At 56.4% G+C, this 18,654-nt stretch overlaps 1 protein-coding gene across 4 annotated transcripts in view; it reads right to left on the minus strand.

Annotated features, from left to right (window-relative positions):
* MORN1 (MORN repeat containing 1) overlaps positions 1 to 18,519 on the minus strand; it is a 50,100-nt gene extending 31,581 nt beyond the window's left edge. Inside the window, exons 1-8 of one of the 4 annotated variants that reach the window (XM_043485738.1) lie at positions 18,336 to 18,519; positions 17,809 to 17,880; positions 16,789 to 16,887; positions 16,186 to 16,296; positions 15,075 to 15,165; positions 14,393 to 14,480; positions 4,925 to 5,021; positions 3,856 to 3,966 (exon numbers count right to left, since the gene is read on the minus strand). In XM_043485738.1, the coding sequence (XP_043341673.1) occupies positions 3,856 to 3,966; positions 4,925 to 5,021; positions 14,393 to 14,480; positions 15,075 to 15,165; positions 16,186 to 16,296; positions 16,789 to 16,887; positions 17,809 to 17,880; positions 18,336 to 18,444 (778 nt within the window). In that variant the 5' untranslated portion in view covers positions 18,445 to 18,519. Of the gene's footprint in view, positions 1 to 3,855; positions 3,967 to 4,924; positions 5,022 to 14,392; positions 14,481 to 15,074; positions 15,166 to 16,185; positions 16,297 to 16,788; positions 16,888 to 17,808; positions 17,881 to 18,281 lie in introns of all 4 variants that reach the window. The other 3 variants (XM_043485737.1, XM_043485740.1, XM_043485739.1) reach the window with 3 other exon arrangements.
* Between the last annotated feature and the right edge of the window lie 135 nt (positions 18,520 to 18,654).

Consider the following 18,654-nt stretch of genomic DNA (forward strand, 5'->3'; position numbering starts at 1 on the left):
TCCTCAGAAAAATTAGTAGGAATAAACAAGCTCAGCAAGGTAATAAAACATACATAAATCAGCTGTAGTCTTGCGATTTCTGAAGCGAAGATAACAAAACAATTCCATTTGTAATAACATAAGAAGATATAACAAATATATCAATAAACAAACTATAATTGAATAATGATAATTTTTGTTGTTGTTCAGTTGCTAAGTCGTATCTGATTCTTTGAAACCGCATGGACTGCAGCACGCTAGGCTTCCTCTTTACCATCTCCTGAGTTTGCTCAAACTTGTTTTTTGCTAACTACAGAGCTTCTCCATCTTCAGCTGTAAAGAACATAATCAATCTGATTTTGGTATTTACCATCTGGTGATATCCATGTGTAGAGCTGTCTCTTATGTTGGTGGAAAAGAGTGTCTGCTATGACCAGTGTGTTTTCTTGACAAAATTCTGTTAGCCTTTGCCCTGCTTCATCTTGTACTCCAAGGCCAAACTTGCCTGTTACTCCAGGTATCTCTTGACTTCCTACTTTTGCATTCCAGTCCCCTATGATGAAAAGGACATCTTTTTCTTGGTGTTAGTTCTAGAAGGTCTTGTAGGTCATCACAGAACCGTTCAACTTCAGCTTTTCGGCATTAGTGGTTGAAGCATAGACTTGGATTACTGTGATGTTGAATGGTTTGCCCTGGAAATGAACCAAGATCATCCTGTCTTTTTTGGGGTTGTACCCAAGTACTGCATTTCACACTCTCTTGTTGACTATGAGTGCTACTCCATTTCTTCCAAGGGATTCTTGCTCACAGTAGTAGATATAACGGTCATCTGAGTTAAATCCCTGTCCATTTTAGTTCATGGATTCCTAAGATGTTGACCACTTGATTTACCACTCCAATTTACCTTGATTCATGGAACAAACAATTCAGGTTCCTATGCAAATTATTAATTATTTATTAATAAGTTTACCAAAAGAGCGAGACTTGCACACTGAAAAATACTAACATTGATGAGCCTGAAGATAAATAGATGAAGAGATGTTTCAAGGTCAGTCAGAAGAGCCAGCTTCTCCCGGCTGGTTCAACCCATCCCAGACAGAATCCCAAAGAAGGCAGGCTTGCTTTTTTCCCTTTTTTGGGGCAAAAATTGACAAGTTGATCCCAGAATATTCAAACAGAAATACGAAGGTCCCAGAATAGCCAAAACAATTTTGAAACAGAAGAAAAGGCTGGAGGAATCTCCAGTTTCAAAACATGTGCTGTGTGCTCGCTCAGATGCTCAGGCGTGTCTGACTCTGCAACCTTATGGACTGTAGCTCACCAGGCTCCTCTGTCCATGGGATTTCCCAGGCAAGAATACTGGAGTGGGTAGTCATTCCCTTCTCCAGGGGATCGTCCCGATCCAGGGATCGATCTTGTGTCTCCTGCATTGGCAGGCAGATTTTTGTTTTTAACTGCTGAGCTTCTCGTGAAGCCCTTCAAAGCTTACTGGAAGGCTATGGTATAAGGACAGACACATTGATTGATGGAGTGGAAGTGACATCCATCCACATGTAAACCTTTACACTTACAGTCAAGTCACTTCTGACCCAGGTGCCCAGGCAATTCTGCAGGGAAAGGACAGTCTTTTCAACACATGGCACTGGGACAACTGGAATCCATGTGAGAAAAGATGAATTTAGACCTTCATCTGATCCACAAAAATTAACTCGAACCAAAGTTGTAAAAGAAAAGAGGAGAAAAATCTCTGTAAACTTGGGTTAAGAATCCTCAGATGCATGACTAAGACTGTAGTCGGTAAAAGAAGAAACTGACAAACTGGGCTTCATCAGAATTTTCAAACTTTGGGGACTTCTCTGGCAGTACAGTGGTTAGGACTCTGCACTTCCACTGTAGGGGGCACGGGTTTGATCCCTGGTCGGGGAACTAAGTAAGATCCCACAGGCTGTATGGCAAGAAAAAAAAAAAAAAAGAACTTTCAAAACTTTGAACATTAAAAGACAATGTTAACCAAAGACGAAGAGAGCAGCAGAGGATGAGATGGTTGGATGGCATCACCGACTCAATGGACATGAATTTGAGCAAACTCTGGGAGACAGTGGAGGACAGGGGAGCCTGGTATGCCGCAGCCCATGGGGTCACGAAGAGTGGGACACAACTGAGCGACTGAAAAACAACAACAAAAAGGTCACATTGAAAGAAAATATCTGCAAAGATACATGTGACAAAGGACTCCTATCCAGAACACATATAGAACTTGTATACAAGTAAAAAACTAAGACGAAACACCTAATTTTTTTAAAAAACTGGGAGAAATACGTGAATAAACATTTCTCTGTGAAGACGTACAAATGGCCAATAAGCACATGAAGAGCTGCTCAACATCATTAGTTTTGGGTTAACACGGATCAAAACCGTGAGGTGGTGCCACTGGACACCCTGAGGATGGCCTCTCCCTGGCGAGGACACGGAGAAGTCAGAACCTCGTAATGTTGCTGACGGGACTGTAAAATGGTGCCGCCACTTTGGAAAACCGTTTGGCTGTTTCTTTAGAAATTTAAATGCCAACCTGCCACATGACCCAGCAAGTCTACTCATGAGTGTGTGCCTGAGAGAAATGAAACATGTTTACACCAGGCCCTGCGCACAAATGTCCACCACAGCCAAGTGCCCAGGACAGGACCGGCCCCCCGGGGATGCAGGATAAGAGATGTGCGGCCCATGGAGGGGCGAGCAGGGCTGCATGGGTGGGCTGAGGGGCAGAGCGCAGCCACAGGCGGGATCCCATCCACGAGCAGCTTTTGGGAACGGGCATTGGTGGTGCCCAGGGTGGAGGGTGGGTATGGGGCAGGAGCCAGGGGTCTCTCTGGGCAGAAGGAAATGCTCCAAAACAGAGTGGGTGCGGTGATGGTTGCCCAACTCTGCAAGTTTACTACAAATCGTTGGCTCACTGAATATAGATGAGTTTTACGGTATGTAAGTGACACTGTGATGAAGTTGTTAAAATAAACCAATTGTGACTAAATATACTTGCTTTATGCTACACACTATGCCTCCTCACAGAGCTGCGGAGCCGAGGTGAACCAGTAGTGACTATCCCTGGTGGTCCTGCCCTGTCCCTCTGCCCCCAGCAGACCAGGGGCCTGCTCTGCTCATGGGTGAGGAGCCTGGTGGTCCTGCCCTGTCCCTCTGCCCCCAGCAGACCAGGGGTCTGCTCTGCTCATGGGTGAGAAGCCTGGTGGTCCCTCTGCTTGGCCTCAGGGCTGACCGAGCATCTAAATGCAGCCTGGATGGACGGGCGTCTGTCCACCTTGGTTACCCCGTGAGGAGTGAGAGAAGCCCTCTCCTGGCAGGCTGGACGGCTGGCCCTGACCTCTCACAACCTCCCCATCCGCTGACTCTGAGTGAGCGTCAGGGAGGGCTGCCCATGTGCACACACACAGACATACACATGTGCACATGCTCACACATGTGTACACATGCTCACACACAGAGCACACACAGAGTTCATGTGCTTACATACATGCACGTGGAGGCACACAGAGAGCCCAGGCACTCACACACACAGAGCCCACGTGCTCACACACACGCATATGGAAGCATGCATGGAGCCCATGCACTCAAACACACACAGGCATACGTGGAGGCACGCACGGAGCCCTCATGCTCACATGCACACGCAGGCCCCGTAAGGCTGGCTGCCTCCCGCCAGCTGGAGGCTCGCACCCTGCCATCCTTTCTGCCAGGGCCCCAGCAGCAAGAACTCAAAGACGGGGCACCTAGGCGGAGCCCCGATGCTAGGAGCCACCTGAGGCATCTTGAGTCGACAGTTGCTCGTTTTTCTGAAGAGCTGGCTGTGTTCCTGGAGACACTTACTCGTGGCCACTTCCCCATTGTCCTGCTGCAGCTGAACGGTCAACGTGAGGGAAGACCCTTGGGCTGTGTCCATCACCTCTGGACCCAAAATCACGATCCTTGTGGCTTGTGCTGCAGAGAACAGAGCACACGTGTGTGTGTTGGGGGGTGGGGCGGGGGCTCTGGGTCTGCATCGGCACCCCACACGCCCTGAGCAGGTGCTCAGCCCCGTCCCCGGGGCACCTGGGTGAGGGGGGTGTGGATGGCACGGCCGTCAGGGCTGGGGTCTCTCATGGAGGCTACGAACCCTATCCTGAGGGTCAGCCCTGAACCCACCTGATGGTGTTGGGGGAGGGCAGGGCAGAGGTGACCGCTGAGTGCAGGTGACCACCCAGCAGTGTCCGGTGCACACCGCCTCCCGCTCACCATTCTGACCTGGGCCCTGCCTTCATTGTGTTCGAGGCCATGACCTGACATGTGCTGGATGAGGCTGCGACCACCTGCCTGGAAGCTGGCCTGGCCAGGGGGCCACCTGCAGCTCTGAGCGAGCAGCTGCACCCATGGATCTGGTACCAAGGTTCTGATCATGGACTCGAGTCCCCAGCCAGACTGACCACTATGGTGGTGCCCTTGTCCTGGAGGCTAACAGAAGGTCCTCACACATGCCCGGGGAGCAATTCAGGGTCGGGGGAGGCCCCAGCAGAGGACCTGGCAGGCCCCAGGCCACCTGAGGTCACATGCAGTGCAGAGAGCTCAGGGTAGGGGCAGGACGGAGACCGGGCAGGGGGCCAGGCACCCAGAGCCCTGAGGCTGGGAGAGTCCCAGACTGGCAGACCCTGTGCTTGGGAGGCCTGCCTGCAGCAGGACCATGTGGCTCCAGAGTCCAGGGGCCTCTGTGTGTCTTGGGCCCGGTGAGACCACACAGAGCATGAACTTCTCAAAAGGGGATTGTAGATCCCTCTTCATCCCAGCCCCCTGGGCCACTTCTCCCGTGAAGCTGCCCAGCGCCAACCAGGAGAGGACATGGCCCGACCCAGATGTGACCCCTGGGAGGACTCCGTGAGGCCAGCAGCAAAGCTGGGGCACCTACCCATGGGGTGACCATTGATCCACATCCCTCGGTAGATGACCCCGGAGCAGTGGGCCATGCTGCCCTGTCCACTGAACACATCACTGTGCCACTGTCCCTGCGGAGAGAACCGTGGGCTCAGGCGGGCTGGGGCCCGAGGACACTTGGCCCTCCAGCTTTCAGGGGCCCCCAGGGACACAGGCTGAGGGGGACCCAATTTGCTCCACACGGTGCACTCTCCTGTGAATTGGGAGTTTAGGGACAATGGCCCGAATACAAAATGCAAGCAAAATACGGCTCCAAATACTTTACAGCACAAAACGCTTTTAGTACAAAGATGCTGCGTTTGTGCAGAGGCTCACAGGAGGCCTGTGGGGTGGGGGAGCTGAGCGCTCTGGCTCATTCCTTGATGATGAAAGGGCCAATTAAAAGCTCAGCGTGAACCCGCACAGCCCACCTGGGCAATGCCGGCTCATGTACACCGCAGCCCCGCTTCCCCATAACAAGCCTGCTTTGTAACCAATACACATTACAGAGTGGAAGAAGGATGGAAAATAGCAGAAAGATTATTTTCATGGAAAGTTCAAGATCTTAATGGTGTTTTACTGACTATGAATTGCTCCTGTTAGAAGAAGAATCAGCCCAAGGCATGTTTGGTGCAGAAGCTGACTGGGGTCCCACTTTTGTGGCCTGCCCTTCGAGGCCCCAAGGTCACCCAGCAGCTGGGCCCTGCAGCAGGCACTCTTGGCCCCTGGGACAGACCAGTAGGTGGGAACGGCCCCTGAAGGCTGCAGCCCTAAGGAGCTCAGATGCCCCCAGACCTGGGGGAGCAGGTTCCAAGGCTGTTTGGAGCAAGTAGCCACTGCGATCTCATTGTGAGTTGATGGGAAGGGCGTGGCCAAGGCTCACCCTCCAGCTGGGGCGTCGGGCAACTGTGGTGCCCAGTAGGTCAGCCCATGGCTTCAGGAGGAGCCAGGCAACCGGCTAGGTGGAAGGTGGGCAGAGGTCTGGCTCTCCTGGAGCTGAGGGGCAGTCTTGTCCCTTCAGCCCCCACACCCAGAGGGCAGAGCCAGCCAGATAGTGGCTGGGGCCTTCCCAAGACTGCCGTGGGCTGTGTTCCCAGAAAGCTCAGGGCTGGCTCGATGACCTGACAGTTGGTATATCGCATCCCTTAAGATGCACCTCACATCTGCAGGTAGCTGGCCAGGCTAAAGTGGGGGCGATGCCTCAGGTATCACGGCAGGTGGGGACTGCAACCAGCATGGAGGCCCTTGCTGCCATCCGGGCTAGGGGTGGAGAGCCCCAGAGTTGCCTGCTGACCATCTCTGGAAATGGCATGGCCTCTGAGGAGCATCTGCTGGGCTTGACGCCTGCTCCTAGGAAAGACCCCTGTGCACATGTGCATGCACTCAGGCTTCTGTGTTGTGAATCTGCATGCATCATTGTGTCATGCCATGTGTTGGCATGTGTGTGCCTGAGCTGGGCTGCCATCCCCCGAGTTGGGGTGGGGACAGCCCTGGGACGGCAGGGTGGCCTCCCAGGTACGTGGGGCAGGGTAACATGGGCACCAGACCTTTCCCTTGCTCGAGCCCCAGCAGTCTGTTGGCTGGGGGCGGCGGTGACGCTCGTGGATGAAGAACTCACTGGGACGCTCTGCTCTTCTCACTCAGGACACCGTCCCCAGACCTGACAGGTCACCAGCTTGCACTTGGGGAAGCAGGATCTCTGGCTGGTCAGACGCAGACCTCTCATGAGCCAAACTGAACTTGTCGCCCTTGCCCCGCCCCCTCAGCTCTTCTGCTTTGACGTCCGCGCCCTCTTCTGTGGCTCCGCACTGGGGAACAGAAGCCACCCTGGCTCAGGCCCCAGGCTTGGGCTCAGCAGATGGTCTAATGGGATGCACTGTGGCCTATGGCTCTGGGAAGGGTGGCCGCCTTCACAAAGCCCTCCTGTGGGGCTGCACTGCCCTTCGCCTCCACGTTTCTGTGGCAGGGGCTGCGCTCACTTTGCGCTGGGGTGTTGTCTGCCTGGGTGGTCGCAGGCCTCATCCTTGTCCCGCGTAGTGGTGCTGGGGTCACCTCCCCTCCCCCCACCCCACTGGGCTGGACGCCAGGCCCCCAGAGTCGGGCCACATGCCGAGGATGTCCAGGGGCAGGTGGGAGGCTGGGAGTCCAGCCGCAGAAAGCGGGAGGGAGCTCAATGTACATGGCCCTTCCCCAATGTGACCGCCTGGGCCTCCCCTCCGAGGGTCTCCATCACATGACCCCAAATCTTACTGCCACGGGAGGCCAAGCTCTGTGCCCATCGGCCCCTCCCTTCCCTCCCCATCGTGGCCATGGCCTGTCTGTCTGGTCAGGACACGAGCATCCTGGTGGCAGGGATCACACTTCCCTCAGAGGCCTCCTGAGACAATCAGGACAGGGATGCACACATGCTGACACTCTGACAGTGCTCTGGACCCAGGGCCACTCAACTATGACGGGGTCGGGGTGGAGGGTTGAGATGAGATGTGGGTTTTCACAAGTATGAAGGCAGAGCCTTGGGCTTAGCCAGAAGCAGATGCAGACAAATCCAGCACGCAGCACCTTGGAGGGCGGCCGGGGGCACACAGACTGCCAAGCAGACAGAATGTGAACCTGCACATCAAACCAGGAGCCCTCCACCGAGTGCAGCAGGATCAGCTCCCTGTGAGGTCTCTGTCCAGTGCTCGCTGTCTACTTGTCACCGGGGTCCTTCCCGACCCCTGACCGGCCATTAATCACACTCCTGGAATCTGGGCCGCTCTCCTTTCCCACCAGCTTAGGCTTTGACAAAGAACTCACTTGGGACAGAAAGACCCCAGGAAGGTAACTAATGCAACAGTGTAGAATCTAATTACTGTTACAAATCATGCCTTTGAAAATTCTGCCCTTTCTCAATCAGCCAACATGCTCCCAAGCAGGAACAAACATGGGTTAACCCATCTTACAGAGGAGGCCAGCCCCCACTGCCCCCGGTCCAGGTGAGGACCCTTGCCTGCTAGCGAGGGGCAGGGAGGAAGTGAGGAGGACAGGGCCACACAGGCCTCCGTTCACACCACACTTAAAGCCAGACGGGCATGGGGCCCCTGTTAGGACACAGGAGGGGACAGGGGTCCCTGTTAGGACATGGAAGGAGGGCCACAGGGGTCCCATTGGGACATGGGAGGAGGGCACGGAGGGCCCCATTAGGACACAGGGGAGGACGGGGGTCCCTGTTAGGACATGGAAGGAGGGCCACAGGGGTCCCATTGGGACATGGAAGGAGGGCACGGAGGGCCCCATTAGGACACAGGAGGGGACGGGGACACAGAAGGAGATGGTCGCCAGCGCTAAGTGAGCCACACCTTGTGGCAGATGGTTCCTGGGGGGCCCAGGGTCTCTCAGCTGCAGAATGGGGATGTACTTGTTCATAACTCCTTCCCTGGCCTTTTACTTGAGGAGCTGAGTCCCCTTCTCCTCCTGCCTTCAATCTTTCCCAGCATCAGGGTCTTTTCAAATGAGTCAGTTCTTCCCATCAGGTGGCCAAAGTATTGGGAGTTTCAGCTTTAGCATCAGTCCTTCCAATGAATATTCAGGACTGATTTCCTTTAGGATGTATTGGTTTGATCTCCTTGCTGTCCAAGGGACTCTCAAGAGTCTTCTCTAACACCACAGTTCTAGCAAGGAGAGATAAGAAAGCCTTCCATTCTCTAGTTAACTGATGCTATTTTTCCTTCCCGGGGAAAGTGCTGGTGGCTTTCCTGGAATTGTTTTTGTGGTTGTGTTGTCCCCTCTTGCGTTGTTGGCACTCGCAGGCACACTGAATCTCTGCCCTGGTCAGAAGGCCACCCTCCTGGCTCTTCAGTCTCTTCTTCACCTCCAGGTCTCCCCAGGGCACTGGGGTCTTGACGACACACCAGAGGGTCCAGCTCTGCAATGCCTGCCTTAATGGCATCTGCAGTCTGGAGGGGGCAGCCCCCACCGTCACCAAACTCACTCCTGGAGCAGGTGGTGGCTTTCCTGAGGCCTTGGCTCCCAGACCAGGCAGGGGCGTGGCCCTAGTCACCTGCCTGAGCCTGACTGCAGGGGCCAGGGTCTCCAGATTTCGAGGTGGCCTGCTGGGGCCACAGTGACCATGCAGGCCAGTGTTGGTGGCCCTGCCTGTCAGTCTCAGCAGACACAAGGCCCCTCACTTTCCTAAGGCATCAACTTTGGCCACCACGATCCTGGTCAAAAGTTCCTCGGGTTTCAAAGTATGACAAGTTCTGCTTATGCAAAAACAAGCTGCCTCCGTGGGTCCATCTGCATCTACCCTCCTCACCCGGGCCTGCAGGGTGGTGCGGGTTCCACTCTGGCAGCCCAGGCCCCTCCTCTGGCGATGCTACAACTGGCTGATACCTCTCATGGTGCTCCTAGGGTGAGGGCCCCCATTCCTAGACTGGCCTCTGGCTGGGCACTCAGGACTCTGGCATTCCTGTGGATGCACAGGTGAGAAGCAGGTGAGGATGCGCACAAGGCCACCACCTGCTCTGTGCAGTGAGCAGGTGTACCGACCAGCAGGCTTCCCTCCAGGAAAGCCAACACGAGAAATGCAGCCAATGTGCACGGAGGTGCCCTGGGGACGGATGGAAGCTGGCGGAACCATGTGCTACTGTTGCACAGGGAGAAATGATCCATGTGCACCCAAGGCTGAGCCTCAGTGGACAGCAAGCCTATGTCGCCTCTGCCTGGCATGTGCTCACCTCCACAGCCAACGATCATTCCCTGCGCTCACAGAGGTGGCTCCAAGGATGCCACTCTCCCAGGGGCTGCCTGGTGCTCCTGGGGGTCACCAGCCCACGCCACATCCTCAGGAAGAGCGATGAGCTTGCCGCTGCTGGGCATGTGTGTCCCCACCTTCCTTGGCAGGGGAGCAGCACAGTCTGGCACATGCCAGAGACACCCTCAGGCCCCAGGATGCACCAGATGACCTGGCTGCTGCAAACTATGGCCACCCAGCCTGACTGCCTGCCTGGCCCCACTGCAAGGCAGTGGGAGTCAGTTTGGGTTTGGGATTCATTGTTCTTACTTTACAACAGAAGCAGCTTTATTGCATTGATTTTCAGGGATAAAATTTTTCTAGAACTAATTTTTTTAAAGTTTCCCTGAGAAGCTCAGCTTTAGGAGGCACCGGGGACAAGGCAGCAGGGGCCCTTGTGCAGTGACGCCAGGGCTCTGGCTGCCCTTCTCCTGGGCCTTCCTGATCTCCACCCTGGACGTTTTCCCATTGGATGGGTTGGGCTGCTGGAAGAGAGGCAGGGGCAGGGAACTCAGGGCGGGGGGTGGGGGGGGGTGCACCTCTGACAAAAAACACTCACCGAAGACAAACCGTCTGTCTTCTGGAAAATCAAATCACTGCAGGAGAGATAAAGAGCAGTACACCGGGGGGTCTGCAGTGAGGGGAGCCCAGAATGGCTTTCTGGAGCAATGGGGTGCTGGGGAGGGTGCAGTCTGAGGAGGCCCGGGCCTCACTTTGGGGCAAAAACTCTGAGGGTGGAAGTCAAAAGGTGGAGGAACCCCCACCAAACACACGAGGCATCTCACACATCCCTAGATAATGAGCATGTGCTTCAAGCGGGGAACAGCTGTACCTGGGGCCGGCCTCAGGATATACCCCAGAGAGGGGAGAGCAGGGAGTCCCCCAGAAGGTTTGGCAGAGGCCAGACAGCCAAGCAGAGGCCACAGCTGCAGTGGACAAGGCTCACCTCCTGATCACCTTATTGCTGGGCTGACAGCCGGCACCTGGGTTGTTTAGAAAACAGAAAACACAAGCGTCGAGAGGATGTGGGGGAACTGGAACACTGGTGCTGCCAGTGGGGATGGAAAATGATGTGGAGTCTCCTCTAAAAGTTACAAATAGAATCACCATGTGACCCAGCAGGTGCACTGTTCTCAGGGAAGGCGGGAGCGGGACAGGCTGACAGCAGCGTCACTCACAGGAGGATGCCAAGGCCGGGACAGGCTGGGTGTCCATCAATGGACGAGCAGCCGGATGCATTGTGGACGGGTCATCTGTGTGATGGAGCAGGACCCAGTCTCAAACAGGGAGGAAGTCCTAACACCTGCTCCAACATGGATGGACCTTAGGACATGATGCTGAGTGAGACAAACCCGGGGACAAATCCTATTTGATCCCAGTTCTCTGAGGTCCCTGGAGCAGTCAGAGTCACAGACTCTGGAGGGTGGGGGTGGAGCTTCAGTTTGGGAAGAGGAGAAAGTCCTAGAGATGATGGTGGGGATGGCTGCCCAACATCAATGGGCCCGATGCCACTGAGCTGTGTGCTGAATTAAAATGATAAATTTTATGTTATTTGTATTTTACAATAAAATTAAAAAATAGAAAGCTAGCTGTTTGCCTAGTGACAGCCTGGGGACAGCTGTGCCCTCACGGGAGATGCGCCAACTCCTTGTGGCAGGTCCACCTCTGCCGGGTGACCCCTCACGCCCAGAGGTCAGACCAGCAGGCAGCCCTACAGCTCAGAAGTGGGCACTGAGACCCGGAGCCCATGTCTATGCGGTTCTGTCCTCCCACCAGCCCTGACCCCACAACCCTGAGTGAGCGGGCCTGGCCTGTGTCCAGGGTGTCAGGAAGCCATTTGGCAAAGGTGGCCTGAGGGCCTGGGGGATTTGAGGGCCTGGGTGTCTGCCCCAGGTGGGGGCTGTGACCATGGTGGGGGGTGGGAGGACAGGTGGCACTTCCTGACCATTCAGGCGATCAGGGCCTGGGTGGAGGGCAGGTCATCAGAGCACAAGGCCCTGAGGCTGGGAACTGCTAAACAATGGGAACACAGGTGGACAGTTCAAATCCTGGAGAAGGACTCTTGCTCACCTGTAAAGTGCCTAGGGGTGGAGGGGTGGGGATGGGGCTGCTGCCCCCTGGTGCTCTACCCTTTCCATCTGACATCCAACCCAGAGCCCAGCTCTGCACTGGAGAAGCCCCTGTGGGGACAGCAGCTGGCAGGGCTGGGCTGCCCCCTGGTGGAGGGCAGTGGGGTGGGCAGCTGAACTGAGACCTGCAAGGGAGGCAGAGAGGGGGAACCCAGGATGGCCCTGGAGGCACCCGCAGAGTCTCTGGGGGCAGGGCACGTGGGGTGGAGGTGGGGGCGAAGTCTTATGGGGCTCTCCGGGAGAAGGTGGGGTCTCTGCCACCCTCTGGGAGTGAGGCCTCCTCGTCTCTGAGTTGGGTTGTGAGAGTCAGCGAGGCCCTGAGGACAGTGTGGGGTGCTGTGATCCCTTGGTCGCCAGAGGTATGGATGCTGTGGGGGTTCTCTGGGTCCCCCTGTGTTTCTTCCACAGAAACTCTGCAGAATTCAGGCTGTGGCTGCCCAGGGGGAGCCCTAAAGGGCTCCATGAGGATAGACAGACATCCTCCCGGGGAGAAGAGACAAAGCTGTGGCTGGGTCACAGTGGCCTCTGCAAATAGGCTCCAGTGCAGACTGTCAACTGCAGCAGCCCAGACACAACATCCCGGGAGCAGCCAGCAGCTGGACAAGGGCCTGGGAGGTGGTGGTACCTGAGCAGAGCACTATTTTACCAGCACGTCAGAGAGCACGCTGTGGGGAGCTTTGCGGCCAGGGCAGGACTCTAAGATCCCCACCAGGCCACTCCATCTCAGGAAGGGCCCCGGTCAGTTACCAGTTTACCACCTCTCAGCCCCAAATCCATCCTTCTTGCCCAGCTCTGTGCTTTGGCAGACTCTGAAACATGTCCCTTCGCCGGCTGGTGCCATCCTGGGCAGGCACTGCAGGGATGCTGGGGGAAGGGGCTTCCCTTGGGCTCCAGCGTGCCCTCTCCTGACCCCTCAGGCTCAGCGGTGTGTGCTCGGTGAGCTCCTCTGCGTCCCAGGTTTCCTGCACACATGCCTGGCGCCCCGGGCAGCTCCCCAACCCGGTGGGCTGTGGCTGCAGCCTGCCTGCGTCTCCAAAGGGGCTGGGCTTTCCCTTGTGTCCTGGGACTTCCTTTCCAAACTTTGCTCTAACTTTCACATGAGAAAATTGGCAAAGATGTGAATTCAACTGACAGCCTAATCCTGCAACCCACATGATCAAATTCTATTTGAGCCCCGAGACTATGAGACAGGAGGGCCTCTTGGGGCTGTGGTGGAGTTGAACACAGACCTGAGCTTACATCATCTCCCTGAAAGTGTCCAGGATACCAGGGGCCTCATGGCCACTGTCACTCATTCACAGCCGTCCCGTCACAGCCAAGCACGATGGCAGCTTGGTCACTCCTAAAGCTGCGGCCACGAGTCACTCACATCTCCCAGGCACTCAGCCCGGTGGTTGGGCCCAAGTATGCAGACAAGCCAGTCCCAAAACACCACCTTTGGGGGCACCTCCTGGGCCAGTTTCACATTTGCCTTTTCCATATTCCTGCTTCCACCCCTTGCAGTATCTTCTTCCCTTTCACTCATTAACATTTTCAACTGATGGTGTGGCTCCTGTCTCCTGGTTCAGGTTCAGGCATCACTGCCATCCATCAATGTGGGGACATCCTCACTTTTGCTCTTGTCAAACAGTTCGACATCTTTACCTTCAAACCACCCCAAGTTTGGTCCCACACCCCACACTGGTTGCCATCACCTCTTTTCATGAGTGAGAAACAGAGAGACCTTTCAAACACAGGGATCAGGCCACCAACTTCTTCCAGCACTTTCCATGATGCTTAGAATAAAACTCCAACCCCTTGTGGCTCCAGGGCCTACACGTGAGACTGCCCCGACCTCCCGCCTTGTTGCTCCTACACCGCTCAGGCCATGAACCTGTAACCCAGTCTCACCCTGCTCTGCCTGCAGTGCCCTTCCATGCTGCCTGCATGCACAGCCTCTCCCATCCTTCAGGCTGGGCTCACATGATACTCTCTGACCCTGGGCATCTCTGCAGAGCTGGAGGGGCTCCTCATCCACCAGGTGGGCTGCTGGGCTGTCCCTGCCAGCTAACCACTAGACAGGACACACATCCTGGGCGCCAACATCCTGGCTCCCAGCCAGACACACGGGCTGGAGTCCAGGAAGCACAAGGATGACGGATTCTGGGGACCAAGAAGGTCTTCCCATGTGCCTGCCCCTCTTGGCCTCATGGCACCTGAACCCCATCGACCCGAGAGCAGCAGCTGCCATGATGTGGGGAGGGGGCACAGAGCCCTGTTTGTGAGGAGGGGGAGGGCCTTGCTTGCTTCCCCAGGTCTCTGGCTCACTGGGACTCCCGGGCATGTCCCCTCAAAAAGGCATCACCAACTGTTCCCACAGGCGACAGTGTTGGTCACAGGGTAGATCAGGAACCAGATGGATGAAGAGGTGTGAATGGCTGGACCTTAAGTTCCTGAACCTCAGCCTTCTCATCAGCGAAACGGGAACAGGGGCTGTCCCTACCCCGCGGGGTCAGAAGGCCAACACCTGGCTGCACCTGGGGGTGCCCAGGGCAGAGGACACTGGCTGGTTGGCCCCCAGTACCTCATAGGTGGAGCCATCCACGAGCCGCAGCATCCCATGGCCCTGGCGCTGGTCCCGGACCCAGTTGCCCTCGTATTCGTCTCCATTCCTGGGGGTAAGCGCAGAGGCTGCTCTCAGGCCGGGAAGGCCAGGTGGCCGCGCTGACGCAGACCAGCTCCCCGGCTGGGCCCCAGCGCATGTCCCCGGGACTGAGGCAAAAATAGGCCCAGAACAGATGGCATGAGCCACAGCCTTGCCAGGACCTGGCGGAGGGGCAGGCAGCCTGGGTGCCCGGCAGGGTGCAGTGACAGGCGGCCCTGCTTGCCGGGTCCCAGGTGTGAAGATTGGGGAGGATGGTGGGGAAGGAAGCGCAAAGAGGGAGGGACCCTGCAAATCCCAGGGCAGGATTTTGCATGAAAACTGCCCAGAATTTGGAAGATGCCCAGCCACAGGCCTGAAGGAGAGATCTGGGGGAGCGTGCTCTCAGCCCCACTCTACGCTCCCCCCAACCTCCACCTTCCTACCAGATATTTTATTTGTGGGGTGGAGAAGGGAGGTGGAGATTGATATTTTTTCTACTAAACACACATAGAACCAAGTTCAATAACTGAGAGAGAAATTATAGAATCCCTTCAAGGCACACAGACCCTCCTTTCAGGGCTAGGTGCTCGAGAGGGGATGGCCCGCTGGCCTGTGAACTCACCGGAAGATCATCCGCCCTCGGCCGTGACGCTTGTTGTCGTGAAACGACCCCAAGTACACTTGTCCGTCTGCGTCCACCAGACACCCGTGTCCTGGAGAAGGAGCCCAGAGCAGAAATCACCTTGTGCCTCCTTTAAGGGAGGGGATTGTCTGGAGGAAGCTAGCGCTGGCACCCCTGGGGACTGAGCTGCATGGGGTCCCTTGGCCCCAAGATCTGATCTGGGACAGCTGGGCAGCCACATGCAGCGGGAATATCTCTGGGTTCAGTTCTCAAGGTCCTGAGTGAGGGTGGGGGTGCCATTCAAGGGCCACGATCCCCCAGAATAGAGACTGAAATGCTGCTGTCCTGCTCGGGTGGTGCTGCAGGGTAGTCAAGGCCAGCTCGCAGAAGTGAGTTCATCCTGAGGATACATGGCCATCCTGGGCCTCCACCATCTACTCAAAGGACCCAGAGACCAGAGAAATCGCCAGCGTAGACACGGTGTCTCCAGGATCTGGACACTCAGGGAGGGGAGAACATCCAGACTCCATGGGGAGGCCTTGGAGGAGGCAGGGCCTTTTGCAGGGTGTGGGCTGTTGGGGGCGTAGCCACTCCCCTCACTCCCCGGGGCCTCACTCACACTGGCCTCCCACCAATGTGGCCTCCTGACCAGCGCTGATCCCCACCATGGTGGCCTCCTGACTGGCGCTGTTCCCCTCCATGTGGCCTACTGACTCACGCTGTCTGCCCTTCCCAACACGTGGCCTCTTGACTGGCTTGGTCTGGCAAGATGTGGAGACGACAACTGAGTGGAGGATCAGGAGGGGCCATCTGCCTCTCGCCCCAGGAGACCCACAGCCCTGCTCAAGGGCTGCGACCCTCCACGAGGCCAGAAGACCTGCCCAGCTGAGCCCAGACCAGCCCAGGATTTAGCACAAGGACAGAACGGGGACCCGAGTCACCAGATCTGGGTGGCTTGCTGTAAACCCCTTACTCTGAACCTCAGTGGACAGGGGAGTATGCTGGTGCTGGACCGTCCAGGCCCTGAGTCAGAATCCCAGGAGGGCTAGGTCTAGGCCCCGCAGTGCCTGCCCCACAGCCCACACCCTGCGCCTTCCTGCGGACACCCGACCTTCTCTCAGGCCATGGAAGAGCTCCCCTTCGTAATGTCCGCCGGCTTGGTACTTCATGACGCCGTGTCCCTGGGGCTCTCCCAGAACAAACTGTCCAGTGTAGGTGTTCCCTGGATGGGAGGTGGGAAGCCATGTCTAGGGTTAGAGCCGCTTCCTGAGTTCCTCAGGGTGATGATTACCCAGTTCTCACTTGACTCCTGGGCAGCAGTGGTCACAGAGCAGGGTATACGTTTATCTCACAGCTCACGCTGGTGGACGAGGGAGATGGGACAGAGTGTGTATGGTCCCATTACCTACGATCCTCTCCCTCTCTCCTAGGGACCCTCTCGGGTCTGTATGCCTGGAACAGAGGCCCCTCCAGGCCAGAATCTGTGGGGTAACACTTCTCTCCACCAAAAATCCACTTCACGCTTGCCCGTGAGGGTCTGAGGTCCTGCAGGCAGCACCGGGGCTGTCCAGCCCCAGGCTGGCACAAGGCTGCTACGAGACACCTTTGGGGAGCCAGGGGTCCTCAGGTTCTGGACACAAGTGCCTTCTGCATCCAGAAAGGAGGGGGCAGCTCACAGCAGGGTGGGTTCAGGAGGAAGGGCTGGAAAGCTGACCTGTCAGTGCCCAGTGCCGACAGCCCTCTCCTGTGATCTCTCCGTCCACAAAGTCGCCTTCGTAGTAACTCCCATCTTTAAACAGCAGCTTCCCCCGACCTGGTGAAAGACATCTTGATGTCAGGCTGTGGCTGGGAGTGACCGCTGAGGCCTGTGTGCAGCTGGGCTCGTTTCTCAGGGAGAAGAGCAGGTTGCAAGGTCTTTGTATTTGCTTCTGTCCGGGCCATCAAAAGCTCAGGGATCCTGCCTCTAGATCTCCTCAGAGGGCACTTGATGGCCACCTTGCCTCTGTCAGCGCAGGTGCAGAGGGACGTTGTGGGGGGAGAGAGAGAGAGAGAGAGAGAGAGAGAGAAAGGGCGAGAGAAAGAAAAGCATGGGGTGACACTGAAAAATACATTTTTAAAAGAAGGGACCACTTTGTCCAGGTCAGGAAGAGACTCACAGATTTCAGCACAAAAGGGAGAAACACCCGTGTGGCAAAAACACTCCCATAAAAGTCAAAAGTCTCAAAATACACTGGTAGCCAACTGATAAAGAAATAGTTCATGAGAAAATACTGGAAGATCAATCCTCTGGCAGAAAAATAGGCAGAGGCTTCCAGCAGACAGAACCCCAAACAGGCATAAAACTGTGATGGTAAACTTTGGAAAGTCCAGGTCTGCCTCTGGGGTGGACGCCAGGGGACTCTCACTTGCTACTTGCTCTCCTTGCTAATTTAGATTTTTTTAATAAAAATGGTCAGGCTCTTCATATTCAAGGAAAAAATAAAGACAGTTTTCATCAGCACCAAGGCGGCTGTCTGGGTCCCCCACTCTGCAGGAGATGGCCCCTCATGGGTACGAGTGAGGGCCTGGTGCAGCAGGCACGAGTGAGGGCCTGGTGTGGCGGCCACGAGTGAGGGCCTGGTGCGGAGGGCATGAGTAAGGGCCTGGTGTGGCAGGCACTCACGTGGCCCCAGCTCCTCTGGGACGTGTGCTGTCAGTGGAATGGCTACAGCAAGAGGCCATAGCCTGTCCGTACCGTGTTTCTTGCCTCCTCTCCATTCTCCTTCATATCGAAAGAATGAATTTGGATAAACGTAGACCCCATAACCTGAAGGTTGAAAGGACACCCAGGTGAGCACCAGGTACAGATGACGTGGCTGACGACCAGCACGCACATTCCAGGTGTCTGTCTTGACCTCTTAGTGAGCCTCACCCCCACTGCTCCCCAAAGGCTGTTTGGGTCACAGCTCTCCCTGTTCATCCGTTTATACAGCAGATATGCTGAGCGCCCAACCCGTGCAGAGGCGCCCACCCCGCCAACCTGGGTCTGGGGAGGTCCTCAGTCCCTCCCGACTGGGTCTCCAGGCCCCAGCCGGTTCTGCTATTCGGGGCCTGGGACCCCGCCCATACCATGGGCACCCAAACACCTGAGTTGGGGACGACAAAGCTCCCAGGGGTGCGAGCTGGGTTCGTAGTGAAGGTGCGGGAATGCTCAGCGAGTGCCCGGACCTGTCCGCCTCCCTCCCTTCCCGACGGAGGCCCGGTAGTGTAGTCGGCCGTTACCCTCCCGCGGTGGCCTCCCTGGAAGCTCCCGGCGTGGCATGCAGGTGGTCGCGCGCCCCTCACTGGCAGACGCCATCTTGCCGCTAGAGGTTTCCATTAGCAACCGCATAGTTCTTCTCTACTGGCTCGTTGGTTGTGAGGGGGCGTGGCCTCTAGTCAGTCCTTGGGCGTTACCAAGTTCTGGAGGTGAACTATCGGGGCCGGGAGCCAGAGGACTAGAATGCGCTTGCGCAGCACGGCGAATTTCCGCCGCTTATGTCTCTTCCGCCGACGTGACAGCCCAGCCAACGGCCTGGGCTCTCGCACCGGAAGCGGAAAT

The sequence above is a fragment of the Cervus canadensis genome, chromosome 13, assembly GCF_019320065.1.
Source record: "Cervus canadensis isolate Bull #8, Minnesota chromosome 13, ASM1932006v1, whole genome shotgun sequence".
In the NCBI taxonomy this organism is placed as follows: domain Eukaryota; kingdom Metazoa; phylum Chordata; class Mammalia; order Artiodactyla; family Cervidae; genus Cervus; species Cervus canadensis.